Source organism: Chiloscyllium plagiosum, unplaced genomic scaffold (assembly GCF_037043375.1).
Source record: "Chiloscyllium plagiosum isolate Xiang-an unplaced genomic scaffold, Cpla_swu_hap1 HiC_scaffold_49, whole genome shotgun sequence".
NCBI lineage: Eukaryota > Metazoa > Chordata > Chondrichthyes > Orectolobiformes > Hemiscylliidae > Chiloscyllium > Chiloscyllium plagiosum.
In genome coordinates this window covers 8,354,699-8,382,102 of record NW_028270187.1, presented here as the reverse complement: position 1 = coordinate 8,382,102, position 27,404 = coordinate 8,354,699, and the positions used below count along the sequence as shown (strand labels likewise).

At 42.2% G+C, this 27,404-nt stretch overlaps 1 protein-coding gene and 1 pseudogene across 2 annotated transcripts; both read right to left on the bottom strand.

Moving 5' to 3' along the window:
- Positions 1–169: 169 nt before the first annotated feature.
- LOC122546834 (histone H2B 1/2-like) lies at positions 170–25,396 on the bottom strand. Its single transcript, XM_087984845.1, has 4 exons — positions 25,376–25,396; positions 20,665–20,746; positions 4,055–4,169; positions 170–995 (listed from the first exon to the last, which is right to left on the bottom strand). The coding sequence occupies exon 4, from the start codon at positions 606–608 to the stop codon at positions 228–230; it is 381 nt and encodes a 126-aa protein (XP_087840971.1). The 5' UTR covers positions 609–995; positions 4,055–4,169; positions 20,665–20,746; positions 25,376–25,396; the 3' UTR covers positions 170–227.
- LOC122541881 (uncharacterized) lies at positions 6,184–25,424 on the bottom strand (annotated as a pseudogene). The gene is made up of 3 exons (XR_015755201.1): positions 25,376–25,424; positions 20,665–20,746; positions 6,184–8,601 (listed from the first exon to the last, which is right to left on the bottom strand). The product of XR_015755201.1 is annotated as an uncharacterized LOC122541881 (transcript).
- Positions 25,425–27,404: the final 1,980 nt, after the last annotated feature.

Genomic DNA, 27,404 nt, shown 5'->3' with positions numbered 1-27,404 from the left:
CAGGGGACGAAACGTCTGCAACACAAATTCCCAGCTCGGCGAACAGAACCACAACAACTTGTAAAAGCAAATATATATCGCACTAAAATTAAAAATAACTCATCAAGAATTATATGCAAACAATCAAATCGTAAATAATTGATTCAGCTCTCTCAGGGATGTTGTGGGTGGCTCTTAGAAGAGCCTTTGGGGTGTGGATGTGTTTTGTCTCAGTTCAATGCGGTCCTTCACTTGGAGCTGGTGTACTTGGTCACCGCCTTTGTGCCCTCCGACACGGCGTGCTTGGCCAGCTCCCCGGGCAGCAGCAGCCGCACGGCGGTCTGGATCTCCCGGGAGCTGATGGTGCTGCGCTTGTTGTAATGGGCCAGGCGGGAAGCCTCCCCCGCGATGCGCTCGAAAATATCGTTGACGAACGAGTTCATGATGCTCATGGCCTTGGAGGAGATGCCGGTGTCGGGGTGAACCTGCTTCATCACTTTGTAGATGTAGATGGCGTAACTTTCTTTCCTGGTCCGCCTCCTCTTCTTGCCTCCCTTCGCTGGCGCCTTCTTGATGATTTTCTTCGCGCCCTTCTTGGAGGGTTGCTGTGCTTTCTTCTCATCAGCCATAGCGCCGCTCACTTTCAGTCACAGAATAAGGGAAAGCGGGCTCGGAGTTCCCTTTTTATAGACTGACGGCGTCAGCAATGCTAATGAGGAATGGGGGAAAGCCTGGTTCCTGATTGGGTAGTTTACACTGACGATGTCGGACAATCTCAGTCTCTCTGATTGGTTACTATGATTTGCAATGTGATTCTGCCAGAATCTGCAATGAAATATGAAGTGGATGCTGATTCTGTTCTTGTCAGTCTGACTGAGGGAGATTTATTTTGTCCCTGTCACACAGAAAGCGACTGTGGTATTGGCTCGGTTTCCTTTTGCTTGTTGTTGTGATGATGTGAGAGTGGAAGGGTGTGTTTGCAGCTCCGCATGTCTGTTTCTGTTCCTCTGTATGGGCTGGAATTAACACAGAACTTGTCACTGTGTGAAAAAAAAACTCTCATCCGTTTGAAATTGCATTTGTTGTCAAGTTATACAATCCACTGGAACCTGACCGTGAGTGTTTTCTACACTTGGAGTTGATGCAACTCGTTCTCAATCGCACGGAGTTGAAGATAAATGAAAAGAAAACGTTTCTATGTAATATTTCTCTTGAGTCACGAGTTGAGTGACGTCTTGACTGTGGGATGAATATATTTCTGAGAACTTGATTGATAACTGTGGGCCCAGAGACCGATCGATAACTGCGCTTTGCAAGTACCTGCAGTGTAACTGAACCACGTTGCTGCACTTCTCATTTAGGCGTCTTGCTGTTTCATGTAGGGATTTATAGCATTTCTCAGTCTTACGCGAATACCTGTTAACCAGCAACTGTTAGCATGCTATGTATGTGTCACTTTAACTTTGTATCTGTTGTGTCCTTATTTACACATTTGGCATTAACTCAACATCTGTCCACTGAGGCTCTGGTCCTCTGTGTAATAGTCAATTAGTGTTACTTCAAGAGAGGTTTTATTCTCTAACCATCAAACACTGATGTAGAAATATTCCTCCAATCTGTACCCCTAGGCGAAAGTGAGGATTGCAGATGCAGGGGATCAGAGGGCTTATGCCCAAAACGTCGAGATGAAAGACTCGAAACATCGATTCTCCTGCTCCTCACATGCTGCCTGACCCACTGTGCTTTTCCAGCACCACACTCTCGACTCCGCTCTGTGCCTGTCTGTTTCTGGGATGTATTTTTGTAAACTCTATTCCACAGTCTTTACCTGTCAGTATGTTACTGGACTGTAATTCAAACCTTCTTAAGTGTAAATTGTTGTTTTACTCCGTAGGTGTCATCCATTGACTTTGGACAGACTCAGGTAGGACTCACTACCCTCCACTCCCACACCCTCTGAAAATCAACTTCTGCAAATTGAAGTTGGGTTTGTAATTATAACTCCAGCATTTCAATAAAGAATAATTCTTTGTACATTGATACTGACAATATCTGCAATGTCACTGCCGATGTTACATTGTTTGTGCCAGTTTCTAGCTAATCAAGTTATATTATATCCTAACAATTTATTACTTTGCAAGTGACTCAGTATTTCATGCTGTAACTGCCAGTTTGTTGTTTCTAATCTTGTGTTTATTCAGTTTCAGTCAATCACAGGCATGTCAGAGAGCAAATATCTCAACATTTCAAAGTTTCTGATTAAATGGATGGCTAATCCTTTTTCACGCCATCCTTGGTATGTCTCCGTAACTTATAACTGAATCGATCAGTATGTGATCTATGAGCACACACATATCAGTAAGTTAAAGATAAAGTATATGGTGAATGATGCCTCCCATTCCTGTCATGCCGATACAGTGTATATGATGTAGTTATTAATTTCTTTCAGGCTTGTGTCACTTTAAATATCTCAGAGCAGAAGACCATAAGAAGCATGAGAAGTCTGTGGCATTTTTATCTGCCTGTGTACTCTCTCATGAGAACAGATCACAAAGGCTTTAGTTATGATCTTCATCTCATTTTGATGTTTAGCGCCCATAGCCAAAGACTCCCTTATGAATCAAAAAAGATATATGGCTACATTAGCATAAATTAAGCTGATAACCCAACCCTAACTGCTCTCTGTGGAACAGAACAAGGGGAAAATGTTCTATATTTCTTTCTGAGACAGAAAGCTTCCTGCTCAAAACTGTGTCCCTTACTCTGGATTCTCTCATGAGCAGTGACAATCTCCCTGCATCAACTCTGTCAACTCCTTTCAGATCATTTTCTTTTGCCTTGAAGATGATAAATTGTTCTTCAAATCTTCAGTGAGAATATGCCCAACGATTTTATATTTACAATGAGAGCCTACATATCAATCTACAGCTCTACGTTTCTGCAATGTGAATATGAGAGTGCAGGGATCAATCTGTCCCAGTAAGATTCTGCTATGTGCACGCTTGAGTAAAGTTATCACCCTAAACCTGTTGGTTTCTACTGTGTGAATATGTCAGTTTCTGCTCTGTGAATGTGATAGTTTAATTATCAATCTGTCCATGTCAGTTTCTGCATCGTTGAAAGGTGAACGTAGTTATCAATGTCTACCTGCCATCTTCTGCTAAATGAACATGTGGGGGTCCGTATTGAAATTATTTGTCGCTGTGTGACACGAATGCATAAGTGTAGTTATCAATCTTTCTGTGTCAGTTTCTGCTATGTGAATGTATTGACATAGTTATACATCTGTACTGATGAAGGGGCTTTTAACCAAAATGTTGGTTCTTCTGCTCCTCGGATGCTTCCGGACCTGCTGTTCTTTTCCAGCACTACACTCTCAACTCTAATTTCCAGCATCTGCAGTCCTCACTTTTGCCCATCCATTTGTATCTGTCAGTTTCTGATCTGTGAATATGGAAGTTTGGTTATTGATCTGTCCATCAGTTTCTCCAATTTGAATATGACAACCTACTTATCTATCTACCTCTGTCAGTTTCTGTGATGCAAAGATGACAGTCCAATTATCTATCTGCCCCTGTCAGATTCTGCTGTATGAATATGAGAGTGTCATTATCAGTCTCTACCTGTCAGCTTTTGCAACGTCAATGTGACTTTAGTTATTAATCTGCCTTATTAGGTTCTCGGTGAATGTAAGAATGTAGTTATTATATAGCTGTGAGATTCTGCTCTGGGAATATGTGAGTGTTTTATAAAAATGTACTTGTCGTTTCTGCAATGTGAATGTGTTTGTGCAATCATCAGTCTATCCCTGACAGCTTCAACTATATGAATGGATGAGTGCATCTGTACCTGAAAGTGTCTGTGCCTGTCAGTTTGTGTTCTGTGAATAAGTGAGTGTACTTACACATTTGTCTCTGTTTAACATTACACTTGCAGAAACTGCAGGAGCTCTTTTTACTTCAAATCTCTGTTGCTCAACATGAATAAGATTTTATTTATTGCCATCCATGTCAGAGTGGCATGGTGGCACAGTGGTGCCAGGGATGCAGATTCAATTCCAGCCTTGGTTCATTACCTGTGTGCAGTTTGCATGTTCTGTCCATGTCTGCATGGGTTTCCTCTGGGTGCTCAAGGTTTTTTGCATGGTCCAAACATGTGCAGGTTTGCTGGATTAGCCATGGTAAATTGTCCTGTAGTATTCAAGGATGTGCAGTGTCAGTGGGTTAAAACAGGGTAAAAAAAAAAGGGCTGCAGATGCTGGAAACCAGATTGCCTGAAACATCGCTTTTCCTGCTCCTCGGATGCTGCCTGAACTGCTGTGCTTTTCCAGTACCCCTCTTCTGTCAGTGGGTAAACTATAGTAAATGTGGAGTTATGGGGATAGGGTGAGGTCTACATCTGGCTGGTGCGTTGTTACTGGGGGATGGGTCAAATTAACTCTATCTGCACTGAGAAATTATATTTACTGTCATTGAAAGTAAGACTTTTTTAATACTATTTTCAGTCTCTGACAGCGTAAAGCAGTTTGGATAATTTCCACAACTTTTATTCTATGGTACAGGTTATGATTGTAAGTTATATTCTGAATGTGCATTTTGAACTTATTGTTCACATGTTTATAACAAGACTACTTTATGAGAGCTTTTGCATTCTGTATCCAATAATCTCTGGGGATCTGTCTAAATGTGTACCTTTTCATATTAATATTTAATTTCCCTTTAGAGCACTTGAAAACAAAGTATTCATTCAGCCATTTTGTATGAGATGTGTTCTGTTTTCACTTTGTGGAAACAAATTAAATTGCAATATTTGTTTCAATCTGGCACTTGGCCTGCTATCTAATTCCTCCAGTTTGGACAAACAGAATTGATACATGAATTACATACAGTCATAGAGTCTGATAGAATAGACCATTCCAATTTCTTCCACTACATGAGAGAAAAATCAAAGTCCTTTTGCCTTCCTTCCACTCCTTTCCCCCACCCACCCCCACCCCCCATAGAGCCACACAAACGTCCCAATGATGATGAGCACCATCAGAATAGAGAGCAGGGTAATTAACAACTACCTTTACTTCAACAAGTTTCAAATAATTATATCACTGTGCACTGAGGAAAGAAAAACTAATTATGACCTTGATCAGATGGGTCAATGGGCCAAAGAGTGGCAGATGAGTTATGTATTCAAGAAGCACAAACTGACAGATATAGATACTTTCACATACAGATGCACTTATCCATTCATATAGTTGAAACTGTCAGGAATAGACTGATAATTGCACAAACACATTCGCATTGCAGAAACTGACAGGTACAGAATTAAAACAACATTCCCATATCCATTAAAAAAAACTGATAGGTTTTTGATAACACACACATTCCCAGAGTAGAATCTTACAGGTGGACGTTGATAACTACATTCTTACATTCACCCAATAGGGGCGGATTGATAACTAAAATTGCACTGACGTAGCAAAAGCTGACTGGTAGAGACTGATAATGATGCTCATATTCACACAGCAGAACCTGACAAGGGCAGATAGATAATTGGACAGTCATCTTCACATCACAGAAACTGGAAGTATAAACTTTTGGGCATATTCTCATTGGAGATTTGAAGAACAATGCGTGACCTTTTACTGGAAGAGAAAATGATCTGAACGGAGTTGACAAAGATGCTGGGTGAATGTCACTGCTCATCAGAGAATCCAGGGTAAGGGTTAAAGTTTTGAACAGGAAGCCTTCTGTGGAAGAAGGAAACGTAGAACATGCTGCCCTTGTTCTACTCCACATAGAGTAGTTTGGGTTGGTTTATCAGCTTAATTTCAGCTCAGGTCGCTATATATCTTTCTCGATACATAATGGAGTCTTTGGTTATTGACGATAAACATGAAAATGGGTTTAAGAGCAATTGTGATGTTTTCTTATGACTGAGCACACACAGGCAAATAAAAATGCCACAAACTTTTCATTTTCCTGATGGTCTTCTGCTCTGAGACATTTAAACTGACTTAAGCCTAACTATAGTGTATACCTTACAACAGCATGGCAGAAATATCTGTAACGTACTGATGTGTGTGTGTTCACAGATCACATACTGACAGATTTAGTTACAAATACCATACATACCAGGGATGGGGTGAAAAAAAGATTTTTTGGTTCTTTTCCTGAGGTTTCACACAAGATGCAATTCGTCCACACCAACTTCTGCAAACAGTTAAAGTTTAATAATGCTTGTACAAGTGAGGGGACTCCTCTGAAACTCTTTCCAGGTGTGCGAAGTCAAGTCAGAAGAGAGACCCTAAACAAAGAAAGTACATTTCCTCTATACAGGTCAGTTGACAATGTTTGTAGATACTCTGGCCACGCCCCCATAGTCACATGACACTTAGGACAACCCCCAGCCACACAGTCACATATTACGACAGGTACAATGGTAGGATGAGATCATCCTCGGAGATAATGGCAATGCTAATGCCGGGAATCATTATGCAGAAGATTTCCTGACTCAGTAATTCCCAAGGACAATGTAAGTGTGATGTGTCTGAACTTTGGAGTGGCCCTGAAAATGAGTTCTGGTCCTGCCTCTTCCTCAGACAAAGTAGGTGTGATGGACCTCAGCATTGGGGATGATCAAGCAACCGATCCTGATTGGCTGGGGATAGCTATAAAATTATGATAGAGATAAAACAATAGTTTAACTTGATAATAGGAAAAGTAGTAGCAAATGACTGTCTAATTGGAGTGGGAGTCTTTCGCATTCCTGCCTGACTGTCATCTCCCCCCACTTCCAGAATGGTCATTCAGTGTAGTTTAACCCTTAATATTACATCAATGTCCAGAGAGATATGCCCATTTAATCTTTCAACTCTACAGAATAGAAGAATCTGCTGATGGGGAGTTGAAGAGGGGAGGGTGAAGGCTCATGTGGAGCATATATACTGACTGAGACCAATTGAGTCGATTGGCCCGGCCCTGGGTACAAACTTAATGGAACAATGACACACATATTTACTTTTCATCTCATTGGAGTGGTAAGGAAAACATTATTTCCTATCCAGGATAAACTAAATGTCCTTCCTCAGGGGATCATTTCCGTGGGAATGTGCAGTTCCATGCTCAAAGAACATCAGCCTCATTGGAAGCAAAGTGGCAAGAATGGCCAGTCCAACAGAAAGAAACCATTTAATTTCTGACAGAAACCTTCTGTCAGAATGAACATGGCTTCGTCTTGAGCTGGATTTTCCCTCATTTTGATATCAATTCATGGGGTATAGTATCAATGTCTGGGTCAGCATTCATTGCCCATCTGAGTTGTTCTATTTGAGAAAGTGATGGTGAGTTGCCTTCTGGGACTGCAGTGCTTGTGGTTTTGGCTCACCCACAATGCTGTTAGGGAGCAGTTCCAGGATTTTGACCCATTTATAGTGAAGGAACAGCCAATGTGGAGACTTGATGTTCAAGTCCCAGTTATTTCAGTGACTCTATTAGATCTTCATGTACTCATTGTTTTGAGATTTCTGTCTGCAAATCCTCCCTTTCTAACATGCTGCTCATGAGAATGGCATGTGACATGGAGGGGAGCTTGCAGGTGGTAATGTTCCCAGGTAACTGCTGCTCTTGTTCTTCTATGTGGTGAAGGTGTGGGTTTGAAATGTACTGTCAAGCAAATTTAATAAAACAGATTAACAGCAGATCATGCCTCCACAGGCTGGAATACTGAGTGAATTCTTTCCCACATTCAGAACATATGAGTGACTTCTTCCCAGTATGACCTAGTTTGTGTGCCTGTAGGACAGATGAATCTCTGAATCACTTCCCACACTTGGAGCATCTGAATGGCTTTTCCCCTGTGTGGATGCTTTGGTGTCTCACGAGAGCTGATGACAGTGAATTATTTTCCACAATCAGAGCAGGGAAATGGCCTCTCCCCAGTGTGAACTCACTGGTGCATGTGCAGGCTGGATACCTGCGTGAATACCTTCCCACACTCCAAGCAGGTAGGTGGCCTCTTCCCTGTGTGAACTTGCTGGTGTGTCAACAGGGTGAAATACTCACAGAACGTCTTGTCACACTCAGAGCAGGTGAATGGTCTCTCTGCAGTGGCATCACGCTGGTGTATCCGCAAAGCAGACGAATCAGGGAATCCCTTCCCACATTCGGTGCAGGTGAACGGCCTCTCCCTGTAGTGACCACGTCGATGAAACTCCAGCGTTAACAGGGAATGGAATCCATTCCCACAGTCATCACATTTCCATGGTTTCTCCATATTAAGGGTGGCCTTGTTTCAAGTTTGTCAAAGGGTCAGTTAGACTTGAAACGTCAGCTCTTTTCTCTCCTTACAGATGCTCCCAGACCTGCTGAGATTTTCCAGCATTTTCTCTTTTGACTTTTGAATGCTTTTGCCATTAGACAAAGAGCCTGCTGTGATAACTGACCAATCACATTGAAGGTGCTGTCCCCGCCCCGACTTTGTACTTGCACATGCGCAGTACACGCTTTGTTGGTTCAGAGCGTGAACCTGTCACATTAACAGCAGCAACAGGGATTGTGGGAGTTGTAGTCCCCATGAAGCTCCTGGTGTCCTGTCTCTGGGAAGTGGATGAAAAGTATGGGTCGGAACCTGGTGGGAACAGGAGTCCTGAAACGTTAACTCTGCTTTCTCTGCACAGATGCTGCAAGACTTGCTGAGCTTTTCCAACAATTCCTGTTTTTGTTTCTCATTTACACCGGCCGCATTTTTGGCGGTTTTTATAAGGACTTAGGACCTGGGTGGCAGCTTTTGGGGGAGCAGCGAAATAGGTGACTGTGACAGTGAATACAAGAAGCATCTTCAGGGAAGGAGATTTGGGCTAATAGCAAAAAGGTCATCAGATGAATTAGCGGTCCAAAATTAGACAATGAGAGAATATGCGGGATATAGTGATTAATATATATAGACTGGGAAATATATTCAGACCCTGTAGAATAATATGTTTTGAATGTCAATCCTGTACTTACAAAATCATATTATTCTTCTTAAGCAGTGACTGTGCATCAAGGATGATTCTTTTTCTATGCGTCCTGGGATTGTTGAATGGTTTAATGCTGAATCCTCAAGTACTGCCCATGTGGGGCAGATGTTAGTTGCTGAAGCAAGTGTGGGTGTGATGGGTACATTTTCACATGCTTCTTCCAGTGATAACCTTTGTTTTCCATCTGGGGATACTTCAGATACTCAAAATTGACTTCTTCAATAATACTTCTTTGCCAAATTGCATGGTATTTGGCCAAAGATTACCCCAAGTGATTGGGGGCATTCCATTTTTGTTTTTAAGAGAAAACATGGAGTCTTACTGAACACACTTATCTGCCAACCTGGAAGTCTTTTTCCGTGAGGATGCTTGCTCAGATTACTGAGCTGCTTTGGAAGTCCTGTGTCAGATGTGCAATTGATGTGATCTACCTACAGCAGTTGATTGTACACAAGCAGTGCCTCACTTCAAAGCTCTTCAGTCTGATCCGTATTTTGAATAACCACTTTCCTGGAGGTCATTCAAGAGGGGAGAGCAAAAAGACAAGTGGTAGTTGTAGGGGACTCTTTACTGGGAGTATTGACAGCATCCTTTTTAAGCATGATCAAGAGTCTTGCATGGTGTATTGCCTTCCCCATGCTAGGGTGAGGAACATCTCTGGCCTCCTTGAAAGGATATTTAAGTGGGAGGACAAGGATCCAGTTATTCTGGTACACGTTGGTATAAACATCGTAGGCAAGGATAGGAAGGAGGACCTGTTTGGGGATTAATAAGCACGGGGAACAAAATTAAGGAACAGGTCCTCCAAGGGTTAAAATCTCCAGATTACTACCCAAGCCATGTGCAAAGTGGTTTAGGTAAAAGAAAATTAGGGAATTAAACACGTTCCTAAAAGAGTGGTATGGGAACGAGGGGCTCCGTTTCAACGGGCATTGGTATCAGTTTTGGAACAAGAGGGATCTGTACTATTGGGACAGTCTCCACCTGAACTGATCTGGAACTAAAGTTGTAGCGAAAAGGAGAAATGAGGTGATCACTCATGTGATGGAGGGTTTTGGGGGCGGCCCGGGAGGGCGTGGGGGGGGGAAAAAGAGAAACAACAGGAAGTACCATGGTAAATAGAAAAGAAAGAACAGGTTAGCATTTGTGCAGAAGGGTTTAACTACATCCAAGGCTATGAAAGATGTTAAAAGAAAAGGACAAGTCAGGAAATATTAGTCAAAATTAGAATTCAAAAAGGTGTAAAAAATGAGCATAAAGGCACTTTACCTGAATGCTCATGGCATTCAAAACAAGGTAGATGAGTTCATTGTGAATTAGTGTGATTTAGTAGCTATTATGGAAACAGGGTCACAAGATGGTCACGTCTGTGAGTTAAATATCCAAGGGGTATCAGACTGTTTGGAAGGAGAGACAGAAAGGGAAAGGAGGTGTAACTCTAATATTTAAGAATGATATTAGAGCTATGGTGATATAGGTTCCGTGAAGAATAAGGTTTAATCCGTTTGAGTGGAAAATAGAAACGCAAAGAAAAATAAGTCACTGTGTGGCATAGTCTACACGGCACCAAATAATAACATCACATCAGGGACAGCAATGAGCATAGGAATAACTAATGCCTCTAAAAATGATGTGGTAATTATCATAGGGGACTTTAATCTACATGTCAATTGGTGAAACCGGGTTGGTGAATAGAGCCTTGAGGAGGAGTTCATTGAATGTATCCACAACTGACGAGGGACTCAACTACTCTGGATCTGGTCCTGTGTAATAAGACGGGATTAATTAAAGATGTCATAGTTACGGATCCTCTTGGAAGGAGTGATCACAGTATGGTTGAATTTAGAATACAGATGGAAAGAAGGAAGATAAAAATCCAATACCAGAGTCCTGTGCTCAAACGAAGGAGACCACAATAGGATGAGGGAGGAGTTAGCTAAAGTAGACTGGAAGCAGACTTTATAGTGGGACAATTGCCGAACAATGGAGGACTTTCAAAGCAATTTTCCAAGGTGCTCCACAAAGGTATACACCACTGAAAACGAGGTTAATCTGTCATGGGTGTCTCAGGAAGTAAGTGAGACTCTCAAGTTACAAGAGAAGGCACACAACGTAGCAAAGACCAGTGGGAAGCTCCAACAGAAAGGCACAAAAAAAACTTTAAACAAAGTAAGATAGTTGAGATTAAAGTAGCTCAGAATATAAAAACAGCAAATATTTATTTAAATATATAACATGAAGAAGAGTGGCTAAGGTCTTTTAGAGGATAAGAAGGGGGATTTCACATTGAGATATGAGGAATTAGCCGAGGCATTGAACAGGTATTTTGTGTTAGTATTCACAGTGCAAGATACAAGTACCGTGCCAGTAATTGACAAGGAGATGAAGGGAGATGTCATGGAGTCCTACAGCACAGAGACAGGCCCTTTAGCCCAAACTCTTCAATGCCAACAAAAAGGTCCATCCAATCCCATTTCCCTGTAATTGGCCCAAATCCTTCTAATCATTTTCTATCCATGTATTTATCTTAATGCCTTTTAAATATTGCTAATGTATCTTCCTCAACCACTTCCGCTAGCAACTCATTCCATGCGTGTACCACCATCTGTGTAAAAACATTGATCCTCCAGTTCCCTTTTAATCTTTCCCCTCTAACATTAAACTGATGCCCTCTGATCCTCCATTCCCCCACCTTGGGAAAAAGACTGAGTGCATTCACCAAATCTGTTCCTCTCATGATCTTATACAGTTAGTTAAAAATCCCCCCTCAGTCTCCTATGCTCTGAAGAGTGAAGTCCTAGTTTGTCTACGTATAACTCAAACTGCTGAATCCTGGCTGCATCACTTCCAAATGCATGTATATCATATCTCTCAGAATCTTCAAGTAGTTTACCTACCATAGATTAAGGCTTACTGATCTGTATTTCCCAGGTTTTTCTTTGCAGCCATTCTTGAATAATAATGGACCAATTACAGGGAAATGGGATTGGATGGACATGGTTGTTGGCATGGAACAGTTTGGGCTTAAAAGGCCCGCCTCTGTGCTCTCGGGCTCTATGACATCTCCCTTCGTCTCCTTGTCAATTACTGGCACGGTACTTGCATCTTGTACTGCGAACACTAACACAATAACATTTGTCACCCTCCACTATTCTGTGGCCTCACCCATGGCTAACAATGGTGCAAAAATATCAGCCAGGTCCCCCCGCAATTTCTTCTCCAGCCAGTTGCAGTGAGGACCTAGAAATAATTATCACAAAAAGGTCAATGTTGGACAAACTAATGGATATAAGGGCAGACCAGTCACCTGGCCCTAACGGATTGCATCAGAGGGGACTAAAAGAAATGGCACTATTGGCAATTTTCTGAACTTCGCTGGACTCTGGGGCAGTTCCACAGATTGGAAAACAGCAAATGTGATGCCACTATTTAAGAAGGGAGGTAGAGAAAACAAATGAGGAATTATAGGACAGTTAGCGTAACATATGTAGTGGGCAAGATGCTCAAGTCTACTATAAAGAAGAAATAGCAAGACTTCTCGATAGAAATTGTCTCATTCGGCAGGCACAACAGGTCATGCTTAATTAATCTTTTGGAATTCTATTAAGCCATTATAATTGCACTGAATAACATGGACACAGTAGATGTGATATATCTAGATTTCCAAAAGGCATTTGACAGGATGTCAAGCAAAAGGCTGCTGCATAAGATAAAGGTGTTACAGGCAATCCATCAGCATGGATAGAGGATTGGTGAACAAACAGAAAGCAAAAATGTGGATAATTGAATGCTTTTCTGGGTGGCAATCGATGATAGTGGTGTGCCTCAGGGATCATATAGTCATAGAGATGTACAGCATGGTGTGATCCACATAGGCACTAACAACGTAGGTAGGAAAAGGGATGCGGATTTAAGGCAGAAAGTCAGGGAGCTATGGTGGAAGGTTGGAGCTAGAACAAGCAGAGTTGTTATCTCTGGTTTGTTGCCCGTGCCACATGACAGCGACAGGAGAGAAAAGAGTTGAACACGTGATGATGTGGGAGGGAGAGTTTTGTATACCTGGATAATTGGAGTAGGTGGGACTTCTTCAAAAATGATGGTCTACACCTGAAGCAAAGTGATACCAATATCCTGGGGGATGTTTGCGAATGCTCTTCGGGAGGGTTCAATCAAATTCAGTAGGGGCATAGGAATCTAAATTGTAGTTCCCGTGTCCAGAGGTTGAGCGTAGTTAGGTCAGAAATATGGTTTCAGTGTCGCAAGTGTGCACCGGCAAGCATGAAGGTGGTTTGAAGTGTGTCTACTTCAACGCCAGGAGCATCCAGAATAAGTGGGTAAACTTGCAGCACTGTTTGGTACCTGGGACCTTGATGCTGTGGCCATTTCAGAGACTTCGATTGAGCAGGGACCAGGAATGGTTGTCCTGGAATTTCGATGTTTCAGTTAGAACAGTGATGATGGTAAAACAGGGGGAGGCGTGACATTGTTAGTCAAGGACAGTATTACTGTAGCAGAAAGGACGTTTGAGGACTCATCTAATGGGGTAGGTGTCAAAAGGTAGGTGTTAATTACTCTGCACAGTATTGTGATGGTGCTCCGCATCATTGGGACACTTGTGTAGCTGAACGGAGGGGAGGAGAAAAGTAGAAGGGCTGATGTTAGAAACAGGAAAGGAGAGGTCACTGTGTTGGGAGTTTTCTATTGGCCTCAGAATAGTTCCAGAGATGTAGAGAAAAGGATTATAAAGATGATTCTGCATAGAAGCGAGTGTAACAGGTTAGTTGTTGTTGGAGACTTTAACTTTCAAAAATATTGACTGGAAATACTATACTATGAGTACTTAAGGTGTCAGTTTTTGTCTGATGTGTGCAGAAGGGTTTCCTGGCACAGTATGTAGACAGGCCAACCAGGGGCGAGGCAACAATGGATTTGGTACTGGGTAATGAACCCGGCCAGGTGTTAGATTTGGAGGTAAGTGCGCACTTTGCTGAGAGTGACCACAATTTGGTTAGGTTTACTTTAGCGAAGGAAAGGGATAGGTTTATACCACAGGGCAAGATTTACAACTGGGGGAAAAGGCAATTATGGTGCGACTAGGCAAGATTTATGATGCATAGGATGGGAAAGGAAACCACAGGGGATGGCACAATTGAAATGTGGAGCTTATTCAAGGAACAGCTACTGCGTGACCTTGATTAGCACATACCTGTCAGGCAGGGAGGAAGTGGACAAGTGAGGGAGCCGTGGTTTACTAAGGAAGTTGATCTCCTGTCAAAAGGAAGGCGGTGGCTTGTGTTACGATGAGACGTTAAGGCACAGCAGTTACAAACTAGCCAGGAAAGACTTAAAGAGAGAACTAAGGAGAGCCAGGAGGGGACAAGAGAAGTCTTTGGCAGACAGGATCAAGGAAAACCCTAAAGCTTTCTATCGCTATATCAGGAATAAAAGAATGACTCGAATACCTTTCGGGCCAATCAAGGACAGGAGTGGGAAGTTGTGCGTGCAGTCAGAGGAGAAGTGCGAAATGAATATTTTTCATCGGTATTCACAGGGGAAAAAGACAATGTTGTTGAGGAGAATACAGAGTTACAGGCTACTAGACTAGATTGGATATAGGTTCACAAGGGGGAGGTGTTAGCAATTCTGGGAAGTGTGAAAATAGATAATCCCTAGGCCAGAATGGGATTTATCCTAGCATTCTCGAGGAAGCCAGAGAGGAGATTGCAGAGCCTTTGGCTTAGATCTTTATGTTGTCATTGTCGACAAGAATAGTGCCAGAAGACTGGAAGATAGCAAATGTTGTCCATTGTTCAAGAAGGGGAGTAGAGACCACCCTGGTAATTATAGATCAGTGAACCTTACTTCGGTTGTGGGTAAAGTGTTGGAAAAGGCTAGAAGACACAGGATTTATAATCATCTCGGTAGGAATAAATTGATTAGGAATAGTCAATATGATTTTGTGAAGTGCAGGTCATGCCTCAAAAACCTTATTGAGTTCTTTGTGAAGGTGACCAAACAGATGGATGAGGGTAAAGCAGTTGATGTGGTGTATATGGATTTCAGTAAAGTGCTTGATTAGGTGTTTTCAGTAAGGTTCCCAACGGTAGGCTATTGCACAAAATATGGAGGCATGGGATTGAGGGTAATTTAGCGATTTGGTTCAGAAATTGGCGAGCTGAAAGAAGATGGAGGGTGGTAGTTGAAGGGAAATATTCATCCTGGAGTTCAGTTACTAACGGTGTACCGCAAGGATCTGTTTTGGGTCCATTGCTAACCCCTGGGTGAGGGCGCAGAAAGATGGGTTTGTAAATTTGCGGATGACACTAAGGTCAGTGGAGTTGTGGACAGTGCCAATGGATTTTGCAGGTTACAGAGGGACATAGATAAGCTGCAGAACTGGGCAATGGAGTTAATGTGGAAAAGTGAGAGATGATTCACTTTGAAATGAGCAATAGAAATAAAGAGTACCGGGCTAATGGTAAGGTTCTTGGCAGTGTAGATGAGAATTGAGACATCTGTGTACATGTGGTAGATCCCTGAAAGTTGCCACCCAGGTTGATCTGTTTGTTAAGAAGCATACGGTGGTTAGCTTTAATTGGGAGAGGGATTGAGTTTTGGAATAGAGACATATAAAATAATCAGAGGGTGAGATAGTGTGGACAGTGACAGCCTTATTCCTCCGATTGAGGGATGATAAATAGAAGACAAATGTCAGAGTAGTTTCTTTACTCAGAGTTTAGTAGAGGCATGGTATGTTCTGCCGGCAACTGTAGTGGACTCGCCAACTTTACTGGCATTTACATGGTCATTGGATAAACATATGGATGAAAATGGAATAGTATACTGTGCTGTCATGTTTTATGTTCTATTATCTCACTAAATCTTTCCTACTCCATCGTTTCAAATTACGATTATGTGATCGCATTGATTATTTGAGAAAATGGTATTGAGTTTTCTTGTATTTAATATCAGACTTCAAGGACTACTTGTAGGGCTACTTGTAGAAAATGAAAGTTAATTTGAAACAATGGCACAAGCAGCCTTTTTGGTGAAGATAGAGTCATAAAAAACATCTGTTCCTGCAAGTTGGAGAAATGGAGAATGACGTTGTGCTAAAGGTGGGGATGGCAGCTCCTCTGCCACCATGATACATTGATGGAAATGGAATGCTGTCTGAGTGGGAGTAGAATTGTTAACTGGATGTCTCTGACTGCTGCAGACCACAATGACTCCACATGAGAGTGATCATTTCCTGTTGCCTGCAGTGTATATGGAACTCCATAACTGTCAGTCCCTGTTCTGCAGTTATGATGTTTGTATTGTGAACTAATTCTGAATCAGGCAGTTGCTGTGTGCGTGTGCAGTAATTATTTTCCACTGTCAGGAACAACATTAGAAATTCCTGGAGAAACTCAGTTCTGAATAATAGTCACTGGCCCCAATGCATTAACACTACTTTCTATCAACGGATGCTGCCGGACGTGCTGAATTTTTCCAGCAATTTCTACATTTGTTTCCAGCCTCTAGCATCTTCAGTTTTATTTGTCAGGTTTTGGCACACAATGGGTGTTTGGAATTCACATTATTTAATTGCCATGTCTCTGTATGTGACAAAAATTCATTAAAGGTTTAACTCTGTCCTGCCCAATCACTAATAAACTTAATAACACTGTTTCATCCTGTAAATTGGTGACTTTTGTCTGGTTTCCTTCTATCTCTGTATTTAACATCTACGTTATATATGGTTTTTGAAATGATGTTACAGTCTGATTTTCTTTTCCATCTTGATTTTAACTTTAAAAATGTCATATTAAACATAGAGTTAACGCCTTTCCCAGGCATCTATTTCAGGTGGGTGGCACGGTGGTTAGCACTGCTGCCTCACAGTGCCAGAGACCCGGGTTCAATTCCCGCCTCAGGCAACTGACTGTGTGGAGTTTGCACATTCTCCCCATGTCTTTGTGGGTTTCCTCTGGGTGCTCCGGCTTCCTCCCACAGTCCAAAAATGTGTAGGTTAGGTGAATTGGCCATGCTAAATTGCCCGTTGGTTAGGTGAAGGGGTAAATGTAGGGGAATGGGTCTGGGTGGATTGCGCTTCGGCGTGGACTTGTTGGGCCGAAGAGCCTGTTTCCACACTAAGTAATCTGTAACAATTCAGTCTAAACCCCTTGAAAAATGGTGCAAAATATAATGGGCTTGACAATATTAAGCAAGAACTTTCAAAAGCTGATTGGCAGCAGATGTTCACAGGGAAAGTGATGGCTGAAAAATGGGAAACCTTCAAAAATGAGGTAACAAGAGTCCAGAGACAGTCTGTTACTGTTAGGGTGAACGGCAAGTCTGGAATTGTAGGGAATGCTAGATGATGGAGGAAATTGAGGTTTTGTTTAAGAGAAAGAAGGAAATATATGTCAGGTATAGACAGCAGAGATCAAGAGAATCCTTAGAAGAGGAAAAGACAGTAGGAGTATACTTAAGAGGGGAATCAGGAGGGCAAAAACGGGGGCATGAGATAGTTCTGGCAAATAGTTTTAAGGAGATTCCCAAGGGACTTTATGAATACATCCAGGACAAAAGGGTAACTTGGGAGATTAGGGCCTCTCAAAGATCAGCAAGGCGGCCTTTGTGTGGATCCACAGAAGATGGGGGAAGGTACTAAATGAGTATTTTGCATCAGTGTTTACTGTGGAGAAGGACATGGAAGATATACAATGTCAGGAAATAGATGGTGCCATCTTGAAAGATGTCCATATTACAAAACTAGTATTACTGGATGTCTTGAAATGCATAAAGGTGAATAATTCCAGAGGACCTGATCAGGTGTACCGTAGTACTCTTTGGGAAGTTACGGAAGTTTTTGTTGTGTCCCTTGCTGAGATATTTTTAACATCGATAGTCACAGATGAGGTGCCGGAAGACTAGAGGTTGGCTAACGTGGTGCTACTATTTAAGAAAGGTGATAAGGAAAAGTCAGGGAACTATAGGCTGGTAAGCCTGCCATTGGTGTTGGGCAAGATATTGGAGGGAATCTTGAGGGACAGAACTTACACATATTTCGACAGTCAAGGACTGATTCAGGACAGTGGACATGGTTTTGTGCATGGGAAACCATGATACACAAACTTGGTAGAGTTTTTTGAAGAAGTATCAAAGAGGATTTCCCCATGGGAGACTGGTTAGCAAAGTTAGATCTCATGGAATACAGGGAGAACTAGCCATTTGGAAACAGAACTGGCTCAAAATAGAAGACAGAGGGTGGTAGTGGAGGGTTGTTTTTACGAATGGAGGCCTGTGACCAGTGGAGTACGACAAGGATCAGTGCTACATTCACTACTTTTTCTCATTTATATAAATGATTTGGATGTGAGCATAGTAGGTATAGTAAGTACGTTTGCAGATGACACCAAAATTGGAAGTGTAGTGGACAATGAAGGAGGTTACCTCAGTTACAATGGGATTTTGATCAAATGGGCCAATGGGCCTACGAGTGGCAGATGGAGTTTAATTCAGATGAATGTGAGGTGCTGCATTTTGTGAAATGAAACCTTAGCAAGACTTAAACACTTAATCTGTAAGGTCCTTGGGAGAGTTGTTGAACAAAGAGACCATGGAGTGCAGGTGCATAGTTCCTTCAAAATAGAGTTGCAGGTAGATAGGATAGTGAAGACGACGTTTGATATGCTTTCCTTTGTTGGTCAGAATATTTAGTACATGTTGATGCCGTACTGTACATTGATTAGGCCACTTTTGGAATATTGCATACAATTCTGGTCTCCTTCCTATCAGAAGGATGTTGTGAAACTTGAAAGGATTCAGAAAAGATTTATAAGGATGTTGCCAGGGTTGGAGGATTTGAGCTAGAAGGAAAGATTGAATAGGCTGGGGCTGTTTTCCCTGCAACTTCAGAGGCTGAGGGGTGAACTTATCGAGATTTATAAAATCTCGAGGGGCATCGATAGGATAAATTGACAAGGTATGTTCCCTGGAGTGGAGGAGTCCAGAACTAGAGGGCATAGGTTTACGGTGAGATGGAAAAGATATAAAAGAGACTTAAGTGGCAAGGTTTTCATGCAGAGGGTAGTACATGAATGGATTGAGCTGCCAGAGGAAGTGGTGGAGGCTAATACAATTGCAACTTTGAAAAAGCATCTGAATGCGGATATGAATAGGAAGGGTTTGGAGGGATATGGGCCGGGTGTTGGCAGGTGAAACTAGATTGGTTGGTTTAATTGGTCTGCATGGACAAGTTGGACCAAAGGGTCTGTTTCCGTGCTGTACATCTCTTTGACTCTATGATCGATGAGGGTAGAGCGGTGGAGGTGATCTATATGGGCTTCAGTAAGATGTTTGACAAGTTTCCTCATTGTAGACTGGTTAGCAAGGTTAGATCACATGAAAATCGGGGAGAACTAGCAATTTGGACACAGAATTGACTTGAACGTGGAAGACAGAGGGTAGTGGTGGAGGGTTACCTTTCAGACTGGAGACCTGTGATCAGTGGTATGCCACAAGGCTGGGTTCACTGCTTTTCATCATTTATATAAATGATTTGAATGTGAACATAAAAGGTATGCAGATGACAACAAAATTGGCGATGCAGTGGACAGCAAAGAAGGTTCCCTCAGAGTACAACAGGATCGTGATCAGATGGGCCACTGGGCTGAGCAGTGGCAGATGGAATTTAATTCAGATAAATCTCAGGTGCTTCATTTTGGAAAGGCAGGAGTTATACACTTAATAGTAAGGTCCTGGGGAGTATTGCTGAACAAGGAGATGATGGAGTGCAGATTCATAGTTCCTTAAAGTAGAGTCACCAGTCGATAGGATAATGAAGAAGGCACTTAGTATGCTGTTTTTATTGGTCCGAGCACAGAGCATAGGGATTCAGATATCATGTTGCAACTGTACAGGTAATTGCTTCAGCTGCTTTTGAAATATTGTGTGCAATTCTGATCTCCTTCCTATCGGAAGGATGCTGTGAAACTTGAAACATTCAGAAAGGATTGGAGTGTTTGTGCGAAAGGGACAGGGTGAAGATGCTGGGCCTGTTTTCCCTGGAGTGTTGGAGGCTGAGGGGGTGACATTTTGGAGATTATAAAATCAGGAGGGTCATGGATAGGCCAAATAGACAAGGTATTTTCCCTGGGGTGGGGGAGTCCAGAACTAGAGGGCATGGGTTTCGAGTGAGAGGGGCAAGATTTAAAAAAGGCTAAAGGGGAAACTTGTTTATGCAGGTGGTGGTGTGTGTATGGAATGAGCTGCCAGAGGGAGTGGTGGAGGCTGGAACAATTCCAACATTTAAAGGGCATCTGGATGCGTACATGAGTAGGAATGGTTTAGAGGGATATGGGCCAAGTGCTGGCAAATGGCACTAGTGCTGCCAAATGGGACCTGATTTGTTTTGGATATCTGGTTGGCATGGATGGGTCAGACCGAATGGTCCGTTTGTGCTCTGCATCTTTATAACTCTCTGGCTGTGAATTATAACAATCATTGGCAAATGGGGTGAGTTATATAAAGAATGGAGAGAGAGAAAAATAATTGTAATTTGTCCAAGGTAGTTTACTCTTGATTTGAAAATTTCTCTCTGGAAATTGAGTCAACGTGTGTCTAATTCAATCTGCTCTCTAACTGTGGAAAGGATGTTCTTCAGTCTGACTGCAGTAACATACCTGCTGTTTGTTAGAAGGAACTGATCACACTTGGCTTCGTACCGAGCACATATTACACTGTCTTGGTCCTTTAAGTAATTGTCTGGAGGAAGACAGAAGAGACATAATCTGTAAATCAACATTAAGTCAATGGAATAGTTTAATAATCATTAGGCCTTTTTTTCCTTCAAGACAGCAATTCCAACAGGACCACAGGACTGATTCTATTCTTGGCCTGAGCTGCTCTTTGGTGACTGTATCAAAAAAATCTGTCCCAATTCACTGAGAACCAGATACTAACCAACTCCTCTACAAATGGGATATTCTGTGTCTGGATATGAAAGTTTCCTTTTCTATCCAAAGCTGTCAGTTCCTGCTGTGTGAGGACAATTATCAACATGTACCTATTAAATGCTGCTCTGTGAATATCCAAATGTAATTATCAAACTGTAATTATCAATCCACATAATCTGTGCAAACATGCGAGTGAATGCAGTTATCAATCTGTCCCTGTCACGCTCTGGTAAATATATTTACATTTTCTCATCACAGACTGCAAAAAATACGGAGGTATGGCATTGAGGGTGAGTTGGAGGTTTGGATTAGGAATTGGCTGGCTGGAAGAAGACAGAGGGTAGTAGTTGATGGCAAAGGTTGATCTTGGAGTGCCGTTACTAGCGGTGTTCCGCAAGGATCTGGTTTGGGACCATTGCTGTTTGTCATTTTTATAAATGACCTGGAGGAGGGGTTAGAAGGTTGGGTGAGCAAGTTTGCGGATGATACGAAAGTCGGAGGAGTTGTAGACAGTGAGGAAGGATGTGGCAGGTTACAGCGGGATATAGATAAGCTGCAGAACTGGGCAGTTAGTTATTATTAGTTATTGATCAGTACCCATCAGCCTCTGCTCTGTGAATGTGGGTGTAGTAATCAAACAGTAGCTGTCAGTTTCAGCAGTATGAATGTGGGAGTACTCTGCTCTGTGAGTACATAAATATAGTTGTCAATCTGTAGCTGTCAGTTTCTGCTTGGTGAATGTGTTTGTGTAATTGTCAATCCTTCAGTTTCTACTATGTGAATGTGTGAGCTGAGTTTTCACCTGTCACTATCAGTTTCTGCTTTATGAATGTGAGAGTTTAGTTATCAATCTTTCCCTGTCAGGCTCGAATGTCAGTGTTTGAGTGTATTTATTAATCTTTTCCTGTCAGTTTGTGTGACTGTAGTTACCAACTGGTACCTCTCAGCTTCTGCTCTCTGAGAATGTAGCTATCCGTTTGATTTGACCTGATTTATTATTCTTACACACTGAATTACAAAGGAAAGTATTGTTTTGTGTGCTTTACAGGCAGATAATATCATCCAAAATGCATCAGGGTAAAAGAATCCGCAATACAGCAGAGAGAGAGAGAGAGAGAGAGAGAGAGAGAGAGAGAGAGAGAGAGAGATTAACATTAAAATTTGAGCGAGATTAGAGTGGTGCTGGGAAAGCACAAATGGTCAGGCAGCATCTGAGGAGCAGGAAAAATTACGATTTGGGCATAAGCTTTTCATCAGGAATGCCAAAAACGTCAATTTTCCTGCTCCTCGGATGTTGTCTGTCCAGCTGTACTTTTCCAGCACCACTCTAATCTTGACTCTAATCTCCAGCATCTGCAGTACTCACTTTTGCCTTAAAATTTGAGCAGCCCATTCAAAAGTCTGATAACAGCAGAGAAGCTGTTCTTGAGTTAGTTGGGTGGTATATTCAGACTGCTGTATTTTCTGGGGGTAGCTAGGAAAATATTAGTTTATATACAGTAGATAGGGTGGGTGGAAGGGTGACAAGTAAAAGACAAATGGAGATATAGTCCAAAGAAAGAGAAGAACAGTAGGACAGACAAAGGAGTGGATAACTGTCAGACTAAGTGGGTGAATAGCCTCTTAATAGGGCCTGTTAATGGCTAACAATTGGTGGTGTATAACAGCAGACTTTATGTTAACAAGGCTGGATATGTGGGGTTCTGGGTAATGACATGAGAGAGCTCAAGCCTTAAAGTTGTAGAACACAATACTGAGTCCAGAAGGCTGTCGAGTTCCCAAGCAGAAAATGCTGTGCTGTTCTTCAAGCGTGCACTGAGCTTTACTAGAGCACTGCAGCGAACCTGTCACAGAGATGTTGGCCAGGGAACAGGATGGTGTGTTGAAGAGACAGGCAACTGGAAGCTCAGGGTCTTTTTGTGTGGATAGAATGTAGGCGTGCTGCAAAGTGGACACTCACTCTGCGTTCAGTTTCTCCAACATAGAGGAGATCACATTGTGCGCATTTTCCTTTCCACTATCAGTTCTGAGGACCAGTCACTAGACCTGCCACACCTGTGAATTTTCCACCAATTTTTGTTTTGTTATCAATCTCTACCTGTCAGTTTCTTCTCTGTGAATATGAGAGTGTTGTTACCAAAGTGTCCACGTCAATAAAGGTGATTTGAAATTGGGAGCATAATCAATCTCTACCTGTCAGTTTCTGTTTTATGAATACGAGAGTGTAGTTATCACTCTTTCTCCGAAATTTACTGCCACCTGCATGTGTCAGTTATTACCCAACCTGTCCCGGTCAGATTCTGCTCTGTGCATCTGAGAGTGCAGTTACTAATTTGTATCTATCAGCTTCTTGTTTATAAATATGCAAATTCATTTATTATACTGTACCTGTCAGTCTAGTTATGCAAATCTGTCAGTCTAGTTATCAACCTGTCATATGTGTGTGCATGATTATTGTTCTCTCCCTTTCAGTTGCTGCAATGTGAATATGTGAGAGCAGATATCAACCCATGACTGTCAGTTTCAGTTGTGTCCATACGAGAGTTTAGGACTTGATGTATACATGCCAATTTCTGCTGTGTCCATGTGTGAATTTAGGAATTGATCTACATATGCCAGTTTCTGCTGTGTGACTGAAGTTCTCAATGAGTTCCAGTCACTTTCAACTCTTATATATCAAAGTTGCTCAATTGTCTGGCAGCCTATAATATTCAAAGAGTCTAATGACGTCCATGAATCTATTGTTGATTGCCAGAAAAACTCATCTGGTTCAGTAACGTCCTTGAATGAAGGAAACTGCCATCCTTCCCTTGTCTGCATATGACTGCACACACATCAATGGGTTTGATTCCTAAGTACCGCATGGGTAGTTAGGGATGGGCAATAAATGCTGGCCTAGCCAATGATGCCCCCATCCCATGACTGAACTGGGGAAAAAAAAAGTTATCTGTGACTGTGATTCAATCTGTGATAGCAATCTTTTAGGGTGTTGCGATTGGGCCTGAATCTCTGATGTATTTGGTGACTTATGACTCAATCACAGAATTGGTACTACCACTCAGCCTGTTGTGTCTGCACTGGGACATTCTATTCTTTATCTGTTCTCCGTACTAGTTTCCAATAACTGTTTTGAATTTCTTCCATTCACTTCCAGTGTCTCAGTGTAAATGCCAATTTGAGATTAGTTGTGCAGTTATCAGCCTTTGAATACCTATAGTGCCAGTTTTGCTCTGTGTGCAGTGATGAGTCGAGTATATGGATGCCATTTTCTTTCTATGTTCAGTTGTGTTTTTTTCAGTCAGGGTGTAGGATAAACCAGTTCAACGTTCGCTAAACCTGTGTGATTGAGGGATTAATGTTGGTTCAATACTTATCTTTGCCAAGAATTTGAATTTTACTGTATTCAATGTCAGTTTTATTTTTACATTTTGTGTGTGTACTAATCTTTGTTAGTTGCTGCTGAGCACTGCAATAATGTAACATCTAACACTAACATCCTCTGAAGCAATTAATAATTTGGTCAGTCAATTGATGACTGTCCATATCTGGAAGTAGTTGTTGGCCTAAATTACATTTTTCTCCCTTTAACCATTAACTGGCTGAGTGAGAGTGAGTTTTCTGGTGTGCTGCCAATCTGTATCACTTTGAAGAGTGGTACTGGTCTATATCACACCGACATTGTCTATTTGTCTCCTTGTGTTTCCAGTCCTGCATGTCATGATCTGATATACTTTATGAGGTGGGTTTAATGTCTTATCAATCAGTGTTTCATACATTTAAAAAGTATGGAAATGCTTCTGCATTACTCAGGCCCTCAACCAGAATGGGAGTGTGGATAAAGTGTGTTTTCATCAACACCAGGCTGGGAGACAGAGACAGATGTGTATGCACGTGTGTGAATGGGCTTTAAGCATCCTCTCTGGAAGCATCCTCTGTAGATCAGGATTGACCAAGAGGTTCATCTGGAATTTACATTGTTCGATTAGTTGTCCTGTACAAAGACAATATTTATCAAAAGAATAAAATTTGTCCTGCTCAGTTACTCAATATTCAACTTTGCTTCTATATCTGCACTCAATATCAACTTCATATATACTTGTTATAACAATGTAACAGCATGATTGATTATTGATTATAACTTTAAAAATGCCTATTCTACATATGGATTTAATGCAGCTCAAATGTATATTTATAACAAGCATACAGTCTAACCTGCTTCTAATCTTATGAATGATAATTGTCTTTGAATAATGGAATTTACCATCACTGAGGTGGTATGCATTCAGAACAGGGTGAGATAATATAGATTTATATATCGTCAGTTGTGTTTAACTCTTGGATTGAATGTGTACTTCTGGAAATTGAGGTCAATGTGTGTCTGACTCAATCCACTCAGACAGTAGAAAGGACATTCTCCTCTCTGACAGTGGTAACATACCTGCTGGGTGTGAGAAGCAGCTGGTCGCTCTTGGATTGATCCATCAAATATTTGCCTGGAGAAAGACAAAAGAGAGAGCTCCTGTACATCACTAGCAGCTGAGTAGGAAGACATGATCAATGCAATATTCAGGTCATGATCATTATAATTCTTTGTTTTGAACAAGATAAGGTGAACAGAGCAGATCCTGGTTCCACTTGAGCCCTGAGCGCCTTCGAGTCTTTTTCTATTTGCGAAATTCAAAAATATTTTACTTTGATAAAAATAAACTAACCAACATATGGACATCTCCATAAATGAAATGATTACAATTGGGAGTTCAATATCCAACTCCCAATACACCACCTGTTGAAAGACGAACACTGGGCCCGATTTCACATACTTGGAGACGTTTCCCGGTGCCTGCTATATTTACCCTTCACAGGATTATCACATTTGATTCTACTGTCCTTTATTTTAATGTCTATTCGTAACAAACAGCGTGAAATAGAAATCAAACATTTAATTCCCATCAGAGTTCAGGGGATTAAATTCCACAAGAATGTCCCACAGCAGCTTCTTCCCGCTCTGCCTCCCTCAGCAGGCCCACACACAGCCCGAGAAAGGCCTCTCTCTTCCCCCCAGCCCGCTCACTCCAAGTTCCGGGACCAGTTCCTGCTCCGCTCGGCCTCTTACAAACAGCCCCCGGTTCTCCCTGAACTCACCGCGAATCAATCCCGGTCTCGGAGCCCCCTCTGTGTCCCAGGCTCCCATCCCGATGTGCTGCTGGAAGGAGCCTGCTGTTCCCTCGCTTCCCTGGGCGCTGATCTCTCCATTGCGGTCTGTTTCAAACAAACCTCTTGCACTCACTGAGTAAATGCTCCTCAATGGCAGCGCGGGTGGAGGGCCTCACGCATGCGCTCCTCTGCTCAGGAGCGATCATCGCGCATGCGATATTTTCCCAAAAATTCCCAGAAACAAACATCAATTGGTCATTTCCCCCAATTCCCTTTTCTCCCAGTTGGACCAAAGGAACTGGGGATGTGGGGGGAAAGGGCGGAGAAGGTTTCAAGCTGGGACACTGCCCCTTTATGAAGCTCCATAGAGCTCATTCCCGGGTCATGTTAATAACTCCTCCCTCCGGCTCTCTCACAATCTGATCGGGGGGCGGGGAAGCTGGCGGTCACTCGGCCCTATCCTGTGCTCCCCCATTCGATAACATCACGTCTGATCGAATGTTAACTGTGATATTTAATCCTGCTGACCCTCATCCACAAATATTAACTCCTTGCACAAAGTAACATACAGAGAGATGGAATAAGTGGAACATTCTTACGAAGGCAGAAAATAACTGATGGAGAGAGTCTTGAATCACAGTGTCTGAGCTTATTTCTAGGTCAAGAGGGCCGTGGAAAAGTCAGACCTGATTTTAGTGTCATGTATGCTGCAGACATAAACCTTGTGATGTATTGTATGCCACAACGAGAGACCCCAGCTGTTTTTGTTTATTCACTCCTGGAACGTGGATGTTGCTGGCTGAGCCTACCATTTATTCTCCATCCCTTTGAGAAGGCGGTGTTGAGCCACCTTCTGGAATAGCTGTTGTCCATGTGCTGCCCACAATGCCATGAACACGGAGTTCCAGGGTCTTGATCAAGTGACAGTGAAAGAAAGTGTTTTTATTTCCAAGTCAGCATGGTGACTGCCTTGGAGGGGAACTTGTCCGATATCAAGGCGGTGTTCCCTGACATCAGCTGCCTTTATCCTTTTAGATGGAAGTAGTCGCAATTTGGAAGGTCCACCTTTTACAAATTACAAAACTTGAATCTCTTTGACAGCGGCACAGACAGACGTCTCTACGGCCGACAGCGAGAAATCAGAATAATGTGTTGCCTCCCTGGTGTCAGGATCAAGGATATCTCGGAGAGAGTGCAGGATAATCACAAAGGGGCTTACACGTTGGAACTAACTACACAGGAAGGGAAAGGGATGAGATTCCGAAGGAAGAATAAGGAAGAGAGGCAAGAATTTAGAAAGGAGGTCCGCTCCG

Bases quoted from the DNA above. Each gene is read 5' to 3' on its own strand.
- LOC122546834 (XM_087984845.1), bottom strand. From the start codon at position 608: ATGGCTGATGAGAAGAAAGCACAGCAACCCTCCAAGAAGGGCGCGAAG.